General features: G+C 43.9%; 1 protein-coding gene across 3 annotated transcripts; it reads right to left on the reverse strand.

Moving 5' to 3' along the window:
• Positions 1-822: 822 nt before the first annotated feature.
• NEMP1 (nuclear envelope integral membrane protein 1) lies at positions 823-17966 on the reverse strand. Of its 3 annotated transcripts, none has more exons than XM_066614826.1 (9): positions 17858-17966; positions 16032-16147; positions 14128-14347; positions 11282-11354; positions 9854-9947; positions 9319-9433; positions 7278-7503; positions 3626-3799; positions 823-3264 (listed from the first exon to the last, which is right to left on the reverse strand). In XM_066614826.1, exons 1-9 carry the CDS (start codon positions 17949-17951, stop codon positions 3051-3053), a joined length of 1326 nt encoding a protein of 441 aa, XP_066470923.1. In that variant the 5' UTR covers positions 17952-17966; the 3' UTR covers positions 823-3050. The 3 variants fall into 3 exon arrangements, with proteins under 3 accessions (XP_066470923.1, XP_066470925.1, XP_066470924.1); XM_066614828.1 differs by lacking the exon at positions 17858-17966 and adding an exon at positions 15608-15837 and having other exon boundaries at positions 16032-16101; XM_066614827.1 differs by lacking the exon at positions 3626-3799.
• Positions 17967-18845: the final 879 nt, after the last annotated feature.

The raw sequence follows: 18845 nt of genomic DNA on the forward strand, positions 1-18845 counted from the left end.
TTAAGAGAGGGGTCTCCAAACATTTTGGCCAGAGGGCCACATCAAATATCTGGCATGGTGTTGAGGGCTGGAAAAAAAAATTTAAATACAAAATTTATATAAATAAGAGAACTTAGATCCATGAATGAATGAATGAATGAATGGGCTAATTCATTCAAACTTTCTGGCCCTTAGAACACCCTCCAGATGCAACCCAGAGCACAGTTCCAGTAATGTTCAGCCAAGTGGGTCAGAGGCTTTCAGGGGCTGCATCTGGCCCCTGGGCCAGGGTTTGGAGGCCCATACTTTAAGACTGGCCTATTCTGAGGCTCCCTATTAGGACTACAATCCAAAACATTGTAGGCACAGCAGTCAAAGATGAATAGGTCCAGTAGCTCTCAACTCTTAGTTTGCCAAGTGTAATGAAGAGGTAATGGGCAGAATTCATATACGCATGCCCATCACTTGTGTGGCTGAATGAGCCAATAATCACTTTTAGTATCTAGTTATAAAGTGTCTGGATGCTCATCAAGCAAGAGCAGTAATAACCACTTTTAAGAATAAGTTCTTTCAAAATCTGGGTCATGCCCCTTTTTCTCTCCTCCACCCCCTACAACTTAAAGTCATATAGCTCATTTACTATGCATGTTGCTACATGCCACCACAGACAGCTATTCTGAACTACCTCTGCTAGAGGCATGTGTCCAAAAGAGGTGACAAAGTGAAGATTTTCAATGAAATCTTTGAGAGAAGGGAGTTAGGTTAATCTTCTCCCCATAACTATCACCCAAGCAAGCTTTATTTCCAAAAAAATAAGAACTTTATTTTAAAATTTCTCAAAATATTTTAGATGGCTTCACAGTACATTCCTTGCCAAAATACAAGTTTAAAATATTGATCCATCTCAGAAAATAGAGTAAAAAGCATACCTACAGACCATTAATTTGACCATCTACTGGGAGATTATTCTGTTGTGTCCAACAAATTCATAACTTCTCTCCCACACTGAATAAGACACACTGCATAGATATTTTCCCCGAGAAAGTGAGTTTTACTTGACCAGCATGGGAGAGCTCAGCGCTTAACCTTGGTTGTAAGAGTTGAAAGAAGCAATAGCATCAACTATTTACATAAAACAAAATGCTTGTTGGGAGTTTTAAACTTTGCAAAATACTACACCAGGTGCTTTGTTTGATCAAGCCCCCATTTACCTCATCATGTGGAAAAATAGCACCAGCTTTACATGAGAGAAAAGTCCTGAACTTAAGTTGAAGGGTAGATTCCCATCATCTTCAAGGTAGAGGCCAGGGAAGAGCAGAATGCAGTGAGCCTTGCATATTTCTTCCTATCCCTCCATAACATCTAGCACAACTCACCCAGCATCCAAATATGACACTGTACATTTCCTGTCCCCATTCTATATCATGGGCTGCAACTGGTTGTAAAACAGAAAGCATAACCTGGGCATAGGTTAAGTTGTTCCCGGCCTTATGAAGAGGTGGTGAGTGGACTGTGACACAGGATGCCAGTTTTCAGCGGTATCACCATCTTCCCTTAACACTTAATTCTACTTACATAAAGGACACCAGAGTTCATATGGTGAACTCTCCTCAAGAGTTCATATGGTCTGACGCACTGTGCACATTTTACAATCTCCAAAGTATTGGGTATGGACATAACTGTCTCTCAACGTTAAATTATTTTTGCAAATAATACTGCAAACATTTTGAACTGACATTCACACAGCTGGCTGGTAGGCAGAAAATCAAAACAGATGCTGGTTCTTTTCTGTGCATCTGTTTACTTGCTTTGCTTCTGTGCTAGGCAAAAGAGTAAGGCACAATCTGTCAACTTTTCTCTTGCATTTGCACCAACTCTTTTGAAGGGGTTATCCTGAAAGAACTTTAGAATGCCCCACACCATCCACTTTTGAAAGAGCCAACTGTACTGATCCCAATAAGTATTTGAAAATACAAAAAGAAATATTTCCTATGTTTCTCTGTGTAAGCTTCTAACTAATTTGAAAAAGAGGGCAAAATACTTGCAAAGTACTTACGCCTGAAATTCTTGTTTCATGAATCATCCATGACTAAAGGAAGCAGTAGCAGCTTTGGGTCAGGTACAGTTTTATGGTGTATTTTAGAATTTCTTTACTAGCTTGTGCTGAACACTGCTAATCAAAGAACAGGTTGGTCCCCATGCAACCTATTTGACCTGTGAATGTTTTAAAGCCAGGACTGAACCTGAAAATGCACCATGGCAGTACTGGAACTGCAAACCCTACAACGACAAAAGGAAAGGAAAACTAGTACATGAAAGTACAGGCACAAGATAAATCTCATTCCAGAGACCATGAACCAGTCTTTGGTGACATTAATAGCAGCTTCATCTATTCAAGAAGGCAGGCAAAAAATCCAAGCTGTGCTGTGGGAATTGAGGGATAGGCATTCAACCCATAACAGTCTACTTCCCATAGCGCATACTGATTTTATTTGTGCAATGTTCACCCATGGGATGAAAGGGACATCTAAGACATCCACCTGTTATCCATGGTCACATCATGCTTTGTCTTCAACAAGCAGCAACTTCACATCTCCCACCCTCAACTCTTTGGAAGGCAGCCAGTTAAAGAAAAAGAGCAGAAAGCCACCTATACTCTTGTAGCTATCTTATTTGGAGGCAGCCAAAATATGAACAATCTGGCTAGCTGCAAACCATCAGCACAGGAGACAGCACACCAGAGAGCAGAACTAGGCAAGAGCTGCTCAGGTAGGAAACATATCCACAAACCATCAGGATTCCAATGGAAAGCTACCCTGAAAGGAAGGATGCCTCTGTGTGGTTCAGTCTCCTTTGGATTCACCATCTGAACTGAATAGCAGGGCTTTAATGGCCAGAAACATCCTTCCCTCCCCATCCTAGTTTCCATAGTCTGTTAAGTGTATACACCTTGTTAAGTGCACTTCACAAACAGCTGGCAAACAGTGTGCTCATTATAATGGGCAGCCTAGCTGCAACCACTCCCTCATCATCAGCAGGATACATCAACAAACAATTCACCTGCATAAAGACTAGCCATCTCTATCATGGAAACTCAAGTGGTTTGGGGGCAAGGAAGTGTCCATGCAATCATCCTCTTCAAAGCTATGATCTTGGCCTTCTTCTTCCTCATCCTCTTCAAAGAGTTGATCCTCTAGAAAGGAACCCCCCAGTCCATATTCCTGCTCATGGACAGAGATCTCATTGGGGATAAGATGCGAGGCACCTTCAACAAAGTCAGCAAATCTAGAGGAAAACAGGGAACAGTGAGGATGCTGCATCAATTACTCTACCCCTGACCACTATTAAAATCTTGCCATGCAGCAAAGTTATGCAACATGTGTCAGTTCTTTGTAAGATAATGCCCAGACTGTACATCTGAGAGGCCAAGGTTATACTGCACAAGATGGTTGCTTTTTGTTTGTGGAGACCTGACAAAGAGAAACCCAAAACCACCAGTTCCCTTACTACCCCAGTCTTCTCCCATAGCCAAGTTTGAAATTTGGGAATCCTTCTGAAAGGTCTCTAGATTATAAAAGGATTCCATTGTGCAGGACAGCTCTCCACACCCTTCCCTAAAGAAACTGCCAATCTTCCGGGAAAGTACCTTTTGGGAGACTGGATCCGGGAGACTGCTTTCCAGGCAGAGAAGTCTGGGCTGTTGCAGTACTCCCGCAGCTCCTCCAGGGCTCTGCGCGTCTCCACTTCCCCCTGCATCCGATACTCCTCCTCCGTTAGTAAATGTGGTGGGCGAGGTTTTTCTATGGCTGTGTACACCTTCCTGCTAGGACAGCAATGGCATTAGCAGCAGCAGCTGCAAGCCCCTCCACCACAATCTGGCTCCTTGCAACAACTCCAGAGTGGCCTAGGAGAAGACAGTGTTTGGGGGCAGACTCTCTTCCAGCTACACCACATGCAAATTAAGTCCAAGAGGGACTCTAACTGATATCATGTGCTAAGACCAGGTCTTGTTGGGTAAGATTCTGCTTTGTCAGTCTTAATATATTTTAACAGCTCATTCTAGTTCAGCCTTCTTCCTATAACCTCCCTCCCTCATTCTGTGCAGCATCATTTGACAGCAATCACAGTAGTTCATTCCATGAACAAAACCACTATGAAACCACAGCAAATGAACAAGTCTCACAGCCCAATCCTATGCATGTCTTCTCAGAAGTAAGTCACATAATAGTCAATGGGGCTTACTCCCAGGTAAGTGTGGATTGGGCTGTCAATTACTTTCTTTTCTCATACAGGTGCAACTTTTTTTTCCAAATACAGACCAGTTACAGGTTTCTAGAATACAGATGCAAAGATCTGATTTCAACTTTAAGTTGTGAGACTCGGGGTTTAAAAGTTATTTATTTCTCTCACTTCACTATAGTAAACAATAGCCTGCATCAAAAACATCTGTTAGATATATTGAAGATGTATTTACAAAGGACTTTCAAATGCTATGCTAAAGGGCCTTCTAGAAATATAACCATCCCACACAAGGAGAGACTTGGATCAGGACTCAGGTCTGTCCATCCCGACAGGCAAATTTCTCATGTAAACCTTTGAAGATGCTGCTTAGTGGTGGGTTTCGACCTGGCAATAGCTGAAAGTCACATTTTTAAACAGTTTCTTTCCACCCAGTATCTGTCTAGATCAGGAGTGCCCAAACCCCGGCTCAGGGGCCGTTTATAGCCCTTGGGGACCCCCAGTCCGGCCTACGGGGAGGCCCTAGTCTCCAATGAGCCTCTGGCCCTCCTGAGACTTTCTAGTGATCACGCTGGTCCAACACAACTGCTCTCAGTTTGAGGGTGACTGTTCAACCTCTTGGATGAGCTGAGGGCTCCCTCCACTGCTTATTATTTCACGACTGAAGCAGCAGCAGCGAAGGAAAGGCTGACCTTGCTTTGTGCAAAGCCTTTTATAGGCCTTCAGCTATTGCAAGACCTTCATTCATTCATATAAGTTCTATCTCTAATATGTTCATTTAGATAATGCATGTAAATTTATTCAAATTTCAAATGTAAATTAATTCTTTTTTTCCTGGTCCCTGAATCACAATGTCAGAGAGATGATGTGGCCCTCCTGCCAAAAAGTTTGGACACCTCTGCTCTAGATTAACATTTACCCATATTCTCCACTCACAACATTTGCAGCAACCCATCAGCAACTCACTCAAGCTGCTACTATCTGACTTGACAGTAGGCTACATGGGACAGACACATAACCTATTGTCTTACTCTCAAGTGTTTCTCAAACTGTTAATAAGGACCCACTAGGTGGGTCACAAGCCAATTTCAGGTGGGTCCCCATTCATTTCAATATTTTTTAATATATTAGACTTGATGCTACCATGGTATGTCATTGCGTTTGGGGAAATGCTACAGATCTGTACTTTGAACAGGCTACTATGTACAGATATAACCTAATTATACATGGATTTTTCACCCACGGTTTTATCAACACTATGAGACGGGCCCTTTAAATTAAAGGAAAAAAAGTTGCTTAACTATAGCCTCATTAATGCAAGAGAGGGCAGCCAGCTGATAATCCATCAATCATTCTCAATCATTCACTTAGAACAGCTTCCCCAAGCATGTGAAAGACAGATAATTACTTTGCATTCTTTCCCAGTGCTAAGCTCTGGCTGAAGGGAGGGGTCACTGGCTCAGAGTGAAGCTTTTCTAAGCACCTGGAGTGAGACTGTCTGCCTAATGACTTACATCATAAAGGTCAGCAAGGCTGTTTTTAAATCACCTAGCAAAGGGACATTGTTTTTTAAATGGATTTGCTTTAATATGATTTTTGCCATCCACATGGGTTCTGCGAATGGAACCCTTGCAAATAACCGTGTAGACAGAATTACAGCCTTTGGGATATTTGGGGAATTTTTTAACTGCTTGGGAAGGTTAAGAGGCTGGTTTATTTTAAGTAAATTTTTAAACTTACACTCCTTGTAAACTTTTAATTTACTTATTTAATTGGATTTGACTTTGTCATATAGGAATAATAATTTTCTGGCTTGATGTCACTTCCAGTGGGTCCCAACAGATTGTCATTCTAAAAAGTGGGCCCTGGTGCTAAAATTTTGAGAACCATGTTGGGTTTAGATCAGTGGTTTTCAAACTTTCCAGGAGAGAGTGAGCCATTGTAAGTTCTTGCAGGGGCGAGGCAGTGGGGGTAGGTGGAAGGCAGCGCTCCACTTTCACTGCTGTGGGGAGCCCTAACAAAGGTTCGCACTGGGCTCCCTGCACCCTGGGCAAGCTACAGGAGGCTTAGGTAAGTGCTCCCAAGCTCCTGCAGCCCCCTGAGCGGCACGATCCTGGGGATCGCGCTGCTGTCTCCTCCCTGCCTCCAGGCTGCCCCCGTCCCTTAAGGGGGCAGAGGCCAGGGCCCACAGCCTGGGGCGTCACGACGACCCAGTTTGAAAAGCCCTGGTTTAGATGATGGGTAACTAAAAACAAAAATGTAATACTCCACTCTGAGCAACTCATCTCTGCAAGACAGTGATCAAACATTGCCCCCCCCCCCACACACACACATACAGAACATAGATCAGGTCATTCTGCCTGCCTGTAATATTCAATTTCAGTTTGCTCTTTTGCTCTTGCCTATTTTGCCTATGCAAAATTGGTTATTCCCTCCAGGCGATCAATAGAGACTGAAACTACACATTTAGACAGACCTATACAGTTGGCCCTCAGCATCTGTGATTCAGTTCTCCAAACCCCTGTGGATGCCAAAAATTGCAGATAATGAAATCCACCATTAACCCGCAGGGGACCTCCAAATGCGACTGGAGGTCACCTCTTGTCACATCTGGAGATGTTTCAAGAGCCCCTCTTGTCTCAGAAGGCCTGCTAGAGGCCTCCAAGATGCACTTCCAATTTTCCAAAAAACCAGAAGTGCATCTTAGAGGGCATCCAGCAGGCCTTTTGAGATGCAGGGAGGCTGCATATGGCCTCTCCGCGTCTCTGAACACTTCTGAACATGACTGGAGGACACCTCCAATCGATTCAGAAGGTAAAGGTCGGCCCTCCCAAAGCCGGTTGGGGTCCCATGTTGAGTGGAATCTGTGAATACCAAATCTGTGGATAAAGGAGGCCTATTTCTTCCAACATTACTAAGAAAGAGAGAGCTGCGTCTAATGTCCTACTGTGTTAAGAGCATACACGCACAAACAACCTTTTCCTGCTCATCTGTTAAACAAGGTTATTATTTGATTGTGCCTTCTAGAATAAGTAATGTCCATGTTTTCCATCTGTCACCTGTAGATGGCATAGGCCCACATGACTGGGTACTCCAGGTTTTTAGTGCACATTGCAATTACGATCAAGGCAATGCCGATCTGCTGTATCTGGATGCCTGAGTAGATGAGCAGCAACCCAAGGACCTGCAAACCCCAAGTAAGGAGGTTGATGCTGCGTTCATTCTCCAGGGGTCCATATTTGTAGCACACAGCAAAGCTGAGACACCCTACAATGACCAGGTAGCCTGTAAGAAGGGAAGAAGAATATGAACAGGCAAGGCTTTCATATAGGTTATTTTTATGTGTACTCAGAGTCAACCCTGCATAGCAAGTGAATGCAGCCTAACGATAAAGAGCTATCCAAGGAAGTGAGATATTCAGGTAAGTCAAAAACAAACTACTGGTTGGATTATAGCAGGGGAGCGCAAACCCCGGCCCAGGGGCCACTTGAGGCCCTCAGGGACTCACAATCCGGCCCACAGAGAGCCCCCAGTCTCCAATGAGCCTCTGGCCCTCCAGAGACTTGCTAGAGCCCACGCTGGCCTGATGCAACTGCTTTCAGTGTGAACATGACTGTTTGACCTCTCACATGAGCTGTGGGATGAGGATTCCTTCTACTGCTTGCTGTTTCACATCTGTGATGCAGCAGCGGCAGCAAAGGAAAGGCCAACCTTGCTTTGTGCAAGGACTTTTATGAACCTTGAGCTATTGCAAGACCTTCATTCACTTATACAAGTTCCATCTCTTATATACAGGTCCAGCCTATTTATACACGGATTTTTTATACACGGATTTGACTCAACACGAATGGCCCCTGCAAATGAGAAGGAATGTGCTGATCCCTGGAGAAGAGGAAAAATGCATCCCTTTAAAATCAGTTTTAAAAACTGAACAGTCCTTTAACAATAGCCTCCTTAATGAGAGGGGGGGGGTAGCTGGCTGACAATCCATCAATCCTTCTCTCTCCTGCGGACCCCTCCCTTCCCCCAGCACGTGAAAGAAAGGTGATCATTTTGCATTGGTGAAGGGAGGGGCTGAGTGAAGTGCTGATGGATTGTCATCTTAATGACTCTTATCTTACAGTCAAAAGGTCAGCAAGGCTGTTTTTCAATCACTGGAGCAAAGAAACTTTGTTTTTTAAATTGATTTGCTATAGTGCGTTTTTTTTCCACATGAGTGCTTGGAATGGAACCCACGCGAATAATTAGTCTCAACCTGTATTCATTTATGTAAATTTATTCAAATTTGAAATGTAAATTATTTGCCCGCCCCCACCCCCACAGTGTCAGAAAGATGATGTGGCCCTCCTGCCAAAAAGTTTGGACACCCCTGGATTATAGCATCAACTACAGGGCTAAGGCATGTTGCCATGAGCCAAGTATGAAGGAGACAAGGCCTCAGGTCTTTTACATGGCACAATCCAACAAGGTTCTAGAGCAGAAATGGGCAAGATGCTGACTTGGAACAGCTGCACCTTTACACTTTACTTTCTGTAGCAGCATTAAAACAATTATTAAATATGATGTGGGAAATGGACATCTCCTTTGCTCTCAATACATGTTTTTTTTCTGAGATATTACTAGCAGGAACATAGGGAGGGAGCCTCAAGATCACACCCAGCAGTCTTGAGCTTGACTAGCAAAAAGAGCTACACAACTGGATGTATTAATGAAGTCATTTTACACATGTGCAATATACATTAGCACAGCCAGGGCCACAATTTCCTCCATAACAACCATCCCCACTGCTTCACACCACCAAGAGGTGTGTCAAGTAAGGACCCAATTTGCTGTCTGCTTCTGGTCAAGCGACTCAAAATCCTACTTGGAACACTACTTTTTTTAAAGCAACTATAATTTCGCATACTTAGGATAACCTAACGTCTCAATTAGCCTTTGCTCAAGTTAACTAGAAGGCCGAGGACAGGTTTCAAGAGCTAAACGTTTCTAAAAATGAGGCAGCGTATCCCAGCATTTTCAAAATTGGTTTGCTCAGAAATATGTGAAATGACACAAGGTGCAGGTTTCTGTAAGGACACCAAGAAAGTCCAACACACTCACCCAGCAGATATTCCCAGTACAATTTACAGATCTCCTGCAGGTTTCTGAAGACCAGCTGGATAAGGTAAATAGAAAATGACCAGCCTCCCACAAGCATGAGGTAGATAGGACTTTTCTAGAGCATAGAAAGAACAAATCAATTACCGTATGTCTTCAGAGAAAGCTATTTTGACCTTCTTGACAGAACAAATAACCCAACTGGCTCTTATAAAACACACACACACACACGTTTACAGGTTCAAGAGACTAACAAAAGCATGCTGAATATAGATTATACATTAGACAAGAACTCAATATTAGGAGGGTTGCAATGTGGATTCTAAAATTAATGTTTTTTATTTTTATTGTTATCATGCCTTGTTTTTGTTTTTATGTTTTTATTTTTATTGTTATCATGCCTATCATGGTCTGATTAAAGGTACTTGAAATTAAGAAGTCTTTAATATTCCTAATGAGTCAACAACTCTAGCCTTCCAACTTTCACAATTCTTGCTAGCAAAGACTGCAGTACTATCTATGGAATGGCTTAACTCACCTTGGGCACCAATCTGGACACAACGTAGATAAGGATAAGCAGTGAACTTAGCATGCCGATGCTTATTCCAGTCGAATAGAAGAAAAGCGAGCTTCTGCAAAGAAAATTGCCATCTGAGCTTCTGTGCAAGAACGTTATCTAGCCACACAAAGTTTGTCAGGAACAGCAAATCAACCACATGCTGCAAATGCCACAAAAGGCAGCTGGAACACACAAGGGCTAAGCAATGGTTCCACAGCCCACCAATTTGGCTGGCCAATAAAGCAGGACTCAAGCAGATAGGCTCAGCAAGGAAAGAGATTCCACTGCCCCACTCCCAGTATCTATGACATTGTGCAGAGCTTTGGGAGTACAGTATATGAAAGTAGACAAACATCTCAGCACTTTCAGGTACCCCCAATGTCCACTGAACACTCCAAGATAAAAAAGAACCCTCCTCCTGAGAAAGGATAGGTTACCACATATAATTGCTGCTGGTGGCCTAGCTATTACATCCGTGGACTCCTGAGTGGCAGAAGCAATCTTGTGAAGACAGTGGAAGAGAATGGACACCCTATGCTGAAGTTTAGGTTCCCAAAGACAGTTCTTTGAGAGACAGTTCAGATATTATCATACTGCAGAACCTACACAAGTACATGTGCATGTTGACAAACTACAGTTCTGACTTGCTGACATCTGTGTGAAAGACAGATCTCCAAAACGGAGTCACGTCAAGGTTACCAGTTCACATTTTCAGTTTGTTTTGCATACAAAGGGTGTCACAAATACACATTGGCCATTAAAGAAAAACAATTACCTTAGCAATAAAAATGCACCTATTTCTACTGCCTTACAGCCCAATCCTGAGCTTTACTCAGCTTTTACTGAGCTTGGTGTGCTGGCTTACCGCCAACATGCACTGTCGCGATTGTGCCGTACATTTCCAGCAGTTAGCACCAGCTGAGCTCCGGAGTTGCGGTTGCTCAAACTACCAGATAACAGTGAGTGGGGGAAGGAGGAGTTCTGAGGTAGGAGGATGTGGAGGGAGGGGGGAGGAGGCGTGGGAGGGGGAAGGAGGGGGGCATGACCGGTGGAGTTCAGCTCTGCCAGATTCTGTGCCCTGACATGAGACTCTCCAATTCTGTGCCAGCTCCAGAGCTGCTGCAGAATCAAGTAGCCCCACTGCAGGGCTACTTCCCTTATTCAGGAGAAGAGGACAAATGTCCCCTTCTCCCAAGGAGGCAGCAACAGCTGCCTGCAGAGTGCTGGATGCCACAGCAGCAATTTTTGGTATGGCAGCAGCCCCACGAAGCTCAGGATTGAGCTGCCTGTCAGGTAAGATCATATCAACTTATTATGGACTGAGCAAACCACAGCTGTATAAAGTTATAACAATCACTACTTATTCCCCCATTTCTACACTTTCATTCCATGCACTGGAATGCTCACCTGCTCATCAAGTCACCACAGAAAAACAGCAGAAGACCCAGAAACGTAACCAAGAAGAGCTTGGGATCAAATGCTACAAGAAACAAGGTTGTTCTTAATTAAACAGGGCTTTCAGGATTAGGCAACCTCAAAATGGCTGTCAAAGCAAATATCCATGGAGGTCCATGCAAACATGATGTACCATGGACATGCTTTTTTAATCAAATGTGTATATCACTCTTTCACACACACCCTTCTATCTAGCCAAGTAAAGAAACGCCCAATATTCCCCCTACTAGTGTAGAATTAAACAGACAGCGTAGCACAGATTTGTACCATACTAATTAGAGAAAAACAGGAAAACAATTTCCTAAATATCTGAAACAAACAAGGACATTAAGCACTCAGCTCTCCATAGGAAGATTGCACTGACTGCTTTTCTTACAGTAGGCATTCTCACCATCCACATCTTTTCCAAGCAAAGGACCCTTGCTGAACAATTTAGTCTGCCTCCAGAGCAGAACTTGCACACCTTACCTTTTATGCTAGGGCAGTGGTTCTCAAACTTCTCAGGAGTAAAACTCCCAAGGTAAATCTTTGCAGGGGAGGGGGTGACGGCAGCGACATGATCCCAGGATCGCAACGCTAAGGGGGACAAAGGGGGGTATTTGGACTTATTGAAAGCTGCCGCAAACTGCAGGAGTTATGGGGAGCCCCACACAGCCCTTCACAGGGTTCCCAGAGGCTTAGAATGTTGGAAAAAAGCAACTGCAAATCACTTCCTGGTTGCAATTGCAAAACTGGAAGTGGTTTCCAATGGCTTTTTTCCAACATTCCAAGCCTTGGGGAGCCATGCGGAGGGCTGCGCAGGGCTCCCCGTACCTCCTGCAGCTTGCAGCAGCCCTTAATAAGTACAAACAATATCCTTTGCGTGCCCCCCCTCAGCAACATTATCCTGGGGGATTGCATTGATACCTCTCCCCTTCCCCCACCCCTTAAAGGGACAGGTGAAGTTTTACACCAGTGGTTCCCAACCTTTAGAAGCCTGCAGACCACTGAGGCAAAAATTGGAATTGTCATGGACCACTTGTGGCTGTGGAAAGTCTGGTCACCACCCTCTCTGGTGGTTCATCTCTCAAGCACTCCCCTATAGACTATCCGAGAGGACGGTGAATGGCCTGCCTACAGCCACAGCTGACACTTCAATGGTTGTGGCTGTGGACAGTCCATTTACTGCCCTCTTTGGTGGTCCATGGGAGACTGATCACTTCCAGTGTCTTGCTGTGCAAGGAAAGGTGATTTTTTTTCCCCCAAGACCTTGCGGACCATTTCTCAGAGTTGCGCGGACGACCTGGGGTCCCCAGACCACAGGTTGGGAAGCAGTGCTTTACACAAACTGCTGGGTCATGACCTACCAGTTTGAGTACCACAATACACACATGGCAGCACATTAGTCGTGAATGATGCATTGTACTGAAATAGCCATCTCTCTCAGGCTGCAATCCTAAGCCCCAATTATTTTAATGGAATTTATCTCTGAGTGGACATGCATAGGATTGGGCTCTCAGTTGCCCCATCAGCATCCTTCTATTCCTGCCCTCACTTGTCTGCTACATTCAGACAGCTACAGTTCCCAGAATCAGGAAGCAGCCAGCTTAACCTCATACATGTGCTGGCATTAGATAGAATATGACACAATTTTCTCAACATGCCAGCAACCAAAGTGAAACAGGACAGTCTCAAGAAGAGGAAGAATTTATGGATTGAATTCAAGAATAACAGAATGAAAAAGAAGAAAGAAAAACAGAGGGGGGGACTTAAGAAGAAAAAGAAGAAGTGGAAGAACCAGTAGGAGGACTAAGAGGGAACACCAATAAGATAGAGTACAAAGTAAACAATAAGAAGAAGGGCGAAATGGTTGAATAATAAATAGAATTTTTTTTTAAACATATTAAATTAAAATAGATGTAAATGAAAATTTGAAATATAAATATTGTGGAAATTAAGTGGTATTAAGATAAATATTTTATTAATTAGATTAAACTAAAGTGGATGAAAAGGGAATTTAGAATATAAGTATTGTGAAAATTAAAGTGGTAAATATATGAAATAGATGGAACTGCAATTTTGGAATATAAGTATTGTGTAAAATATAGTGGTATTAAGACAAATAAAAGGGTTATTTTATAAAAAAGAAGCTAAATAAAATAAATTATAGATGTCAATTTATTTTGGAGAAAATATTAAACCTGTATTTTGGGTTAATAAATATGTGGTGGATAAGCGAAGTATAATATTATTGTAATTGGAGATATTTGTTTTTAGATGCGATATTAGAAATTAAGAATCAAATAAGAGATTGTATTTTAGAGGTTAGTTTAGTGGTAAGAAGAGTCTATAAGTAAAAATTTGAAGCCTTTTTTGATTGGATAGTTATGGAAAATGATGTATAACATGTTATAAGAGATATTGAAGGAGGTAATACCATGGTAATCGAAGACTTCTTTTTTAGATGTCATATTAGAAATTAAGAATCAGATAAGAAAGATTTTATTTTAGAGACTAGTTTAGTGGTAAGAAGAGTGTATAAGTAAAAGTTTGAAGTGTTTTTTTTTATGATGGGATAGATAAGGTTAGAGGAAAAATATGGAATATTAAAGTATTTACCAGTTGGGTTAAAGAATATGATAATTTTTGTATTGATTATTAATTTCGTTTGGATTAATGTTTGTTGTAATCGAGCCACCACCCTCGTGTGTAACCTATGTAGTCCTAGCCCTAAGTCTATCCAATTTTCCTTACCTGTATCTGTAATAAATAAATAAAGCATTATAAAAAAACAAAAAACAAAGTGAAACAGGACATACTTCGAGTAACAATGATGCTGTAATTGGAATCTGGTTCAAGGAGGTCAACTTTCAAGCAGGTTTTACTGCTATACAGGCTTATGCCAATGTAGGTGTCATTGAGCTTTTCTCTGAAGAGGGAGCTAAGGTAATTCCATATGTTGAATCCCTCCAGTTCTTTGAGCTTCTCCTCATTTTCAACTTGGATGACCCGAACCATCTTGCTGCTCTTTACTCGGACCTGCAGGGGCACAAGAAGGAGGAAGAAGATAGCACTGAAGATAATAAAAGGGCTTTGGGAAAGAGTGTCAACAAATGAAGATTAAAGAAACTTTTTCACCTGGGGGGAAGTAGTTGAAGGCGATACAACTGTATCATCATGGTTATTAAAAAAGAACACTCAAGCAGTCACTGAGAAATATGAAAGGATGAAAAATCAAGGTGGTCGACAGAGTCTGTTCTAGTGTGAAACGTCACTGTGCAAATAATTGGACAGGAGCAACAGTTCCCAAGAAAGCGTGTAAGAATTCTAGCCATTTGTGAGACAGAGAATATTTCAAGACACTGTGGTTCACTGGGAGTGAACACTACAATCATTACTGAACCCTTTCTGCACTACCCTCACAAGGGCTGCTACAGAAATGGCTTTTCTCCTTGCTACTGCAAATGAGACTGTCGGTTGTCTTAGTATCATGGGCAGGACAGTATCTGTGACAGCCTAAGTCCCTCCCCACTTACCTGCATCATGTTAAATGACCTGCCATTTTGAATACTCACCCCCATTTCCTCTCCCCCCATTTTCTCTTCATCAAAGGCATAGTCAACTGTGCCCAACAATTAGAAAGAAAAGACATCTGCATGCTCCCACAGCAAAATACCACCAAATTCTATTACTTGGAGAGTGAGGATGCTGCTTGATTTAGATATGGTTAGCAAACTGCTAAAAGAAAATAGCATTACCAACCATTTTTAATGCTGCAACTGAAAAAAAAAATCACGACTACAGCAGGGGTAAGATGGATGATCTCTGAAGATCGGCCAGTATATTATGATACGGCAAACTAGGGCTACAAGTGTTGACCGTGTTTATAACTTGCCATCCCATGTCTGTGGCAAAGGGAGCAACCATTTTCCCCCAAAACCTGGCTGTATGGAAGGACGTTCTTCAACAGAAGTCACTGTTTGGTAACCAAGACTTTCCCTAGTATCTGTACAAAACAAAGTACAGGGGGCCAGTATTATCCACAGGTTTGGCATCTGTGAATTTAATCATTCATGAGTGCTGAACCGGGGCCTCCAAGCACTCTTAGCCCAACTGGAACTGTGCTCCAGTCAGGTCCAGAGGCTTTCTGAACCCCACAGAGGCTGCATGTATTTGCCCACGACCCCTGCAGGCTTCAGAACGAAGCCTTCAGGCCTTTAAACGTGACTTCCGGCTTTAAACATGGACACACATGGCTTCAGAAAGCCTCAGGACTCAACATAGTGCTGCTCTAGTCACCTTTGGAAGCTTGGAGTTGGCCAGAAAACTTCGGATTCAAATACTTTCGGTTTTCCTTTTTCACAGAGGTTCTTGCAATGGAATCTCCGTGAATAATGAGGGTCGACTGTACTTTTAATCAAGTGGAATTGAAGGAAGAAAGCATAGGGGAGGCTTGCACGTTCCAAGTCTGAGCCATGAGAAACTGACTGCAAAAGCCACTCCAAACCTTGCATCTACCACACTCCTAACTAGAAAGGAAAACAAATGATGAGTTTGTTTTAAGCACAAAAGCTGTATGCAGTTGCTTAAGAATTACTCAATTTAGGCTTAGTTCTCTTTAATTTTGTGTAGCAAGTGTACATGTATAGCAATTTTGTGTAGCCAGCAGGATGTTCAATTGAAATTTACTCCATGCTTGTCAGAAACAAAGGTGAATTCTTACCTGAATTCTGGTCCATATCTCATGCCATTTGGGAATCACATTGTTTGTGTAGCAAAACTGCTGAGACGAATTACGTGTAATCATATGGTGTTCTTTAAGTGGAATCACCTGTCCATCTGCAAAGTTCAAGTGAGGTGGGGCAAGAAGACAACATTAAAGATCTTGCCAATCTATCCATGTGTGCTCCATCACAATTCAGAGAACTAGGCTGATTTATAAAAGGCGAGGGTCAGTATTAGCATGTTTAAGATGCAGGCCATTCTCTACTCTGAGCCAAATACACTCTAAATGCTACACCAGGCAAGGAACAGACGGTATACCATTAGAACAATACATTGAAAGCAGTATTGGTGAGAAGACACTCAAAAGCCTGTATCACTATTCCCCTTTGCGCTAATTAAAATTTGTGCCACAGCACTGAGTACAGCCTAGAGCAGTCACTAATGGCAGTTCAACTTTAGGATCTCTTTCAAATCCAAATGTGTATGGAGGCTCAGGGTCAATTCCTAGCTAACTTTCCAGTGCCAATGCAGCTCCGAGGTAAGGGAAAAAATTCCCTGCCCACAACCAGCAAAGCATGCAGGATGTTCACATGGCTGCATCAGCACTGGAAACCTGGATAGGACTGGGCCTTAACCTTTCACTAGCTTTCAATGAACAACATCAAGTTGCACAATACCCATTGTAAACTTTACTTAGTTTGATTTTTGTCACGTGGGGGTGTTAAAAATTCTCCTGCTTGTATCACTACCAGGTTCCATTACATCACTTCTGGTGGGTCCCAACAGATGTCATTCTAAAAAGTGGGTCCTGATGCTATAAAGTTTGAGAAACTCTGGTATATTTTATAGATGATGACATCATCTTATATAAAACAGATGTCATGTCATCATCCTGACATCATAATCTATAAAACAGATGTCATGTCATCATCATGATGTCATCATTCCAGGGAGGCTGAGCCTGCTGGTTCCCAACTTATCAATGGGACTTTGCTCCTGTGCCACTTGACAGCACTAGCTCGGCCTGTGGGCATTGGAAGACGCCCCTCTTTCATTGGAGTATATCTCGTTCAATCTGGGTCCCAACAGATTGTCATTCTAAAAAGTGGGTCCTGGTCAGGGTGACCAGAAACAATAGAGGACAAAGTGCCTATGCCTTCAACAAGTGCATAGGAGATTTTGGCAGGTATAACTTTCTAAAACCTTCCATGCTGAGCTGCATCTGCCAAGTGCCCTCTTCTAAACAGCGGTTAAAGGTATAGGCACTCTGCCCTCCACTGTATCTGATCACCCCAGTCCTGGTGCTATAAAGTTTACAAACCTTTTATAGATGGTATATTTTATAGGCAATGACATATTTTATAGATGATGACACCATCATCATCATCTATAAAATACATGTCATGACATCATCATCTATAAAATATATCAGAGGTTCTGAGACCTTTTAGCACCAGGACCCACTTTTTAGAATGACAATCTGTAGGGACCCACCGGAAGTGATGTAATTAACCAGGAAGTGATGTCATTGCCAGAAGTGACGTCATCAAGCAGGAAACCATTTCTGCCCAGCACAGAGGGGTGCGCACTGGATCCCTGATGCGTATATGCAAAGCTGGGCAGAAAAGGCTCAGGGAAGCGAAGTCTGCAACGGGTGTTGTGCCACAGAGGCCGAGATGAACCCGAGCAGAGGGGCCTCTCCCAAGCCCACAGACAGAGCCACTGCTGTGAAGTGGCACAGGAGCACAGTCCCGTTGGTAAGTTGGCAACCAGAAGCCTCGGCCTCCCTGGGCTCCCACCATCTCGACGCTCCCGCCCGCCTACCTGAGCCACGCAGCAGCGCGAGGAGGACGGCGGTCCCCACCAGGAGGCAGCAGCGGCGACACCGCCTCGCGGTCCTTTTCGTCCCTCCCGCCATGACCGTTCCTTCACCCACCAGCCATCGTCAACCAGCGCTTCCTCTTACAGCCTATCGCAGAGCCTGAACGCGCACTGCGCCCGTCCCCTGAGCACGAATGACAGGAGATCAGCCAATCGCAGGCCGCCCTAGAAAGGACTGACAGTTAAGAACAGAGGGTGCCAACGGCCGCGTTGACTGACGTGCTGGCAGCCTATCAGATAGCCTTTATGAGGTTCCGCCTCTCCGCCAAATGGTTGCCTTGCATACAAGCTCTGCCGTTCATAAGATCAAACGGCGTGACGTCACCGAGGCCCGCCCCCTCGCCTCCTTTGGGTCGAACAAGACGCCCTCCAGCCATTCGGCGATCCACTCGCAACAGCCAGGCCCGCCTTCCCGCTGCCAACAACGGTGTCCTAGCAACCGTGCGCCTGGATTGCAAAGGCCTTGTAGGCCTCAGGCGTGGAGAGTTCAGCAGCTTCTTCTTCTGTGCAGCTTCTTCTCTGACAAGCCGCACCTGCTGATAGTCCCGCCCCTGCACGCTTGTTAAGGGGCCAGCAGGAGCCCTGAAGTTGAACACTTGCTGCTTCTCTGGCAGCCTTTCCACCCACTTTTGTCAGTCATCACTCTTGTGATGCACTCATGACTCTGCCTGTCCACCCAGCAGCGGTGGCGTAGCTAGAGGGGGGCGGAGCACTCAGGCTGGCAGCGAGGCTGGCAAGCGGCCCCTCCTTTCGGAGCCATTCCTGGCTCCATATGGCTCCATTTTGCTCCCCCCCCCCGCCGGGAATGGCTCCGAAGGGAGGGGCCGCTTGCCCGCCTCGCTGCCAGCCTGAGTGCTCCGCCCCCTCCAGCTACACCACTGCCCAGCAGTTAGGCATGTGGTCACAGAAGAGGGTGCACACGGTTGCATCC

Source organism: Tiliqua scincoides, chromosome 2 (assembly GCF_035046505.1).
Source record: "Tiliqua scincoides isolate rTilSci1 chromosome 2, rTilSci1.hap2, whole genome shotgun sequence".
Lineage (NCBI taxonomy): Eukaryota > Metazoa > Chordata > Lepidosauria > Squamata > Scincidae > Tiliqua > Tiliqua scincoides.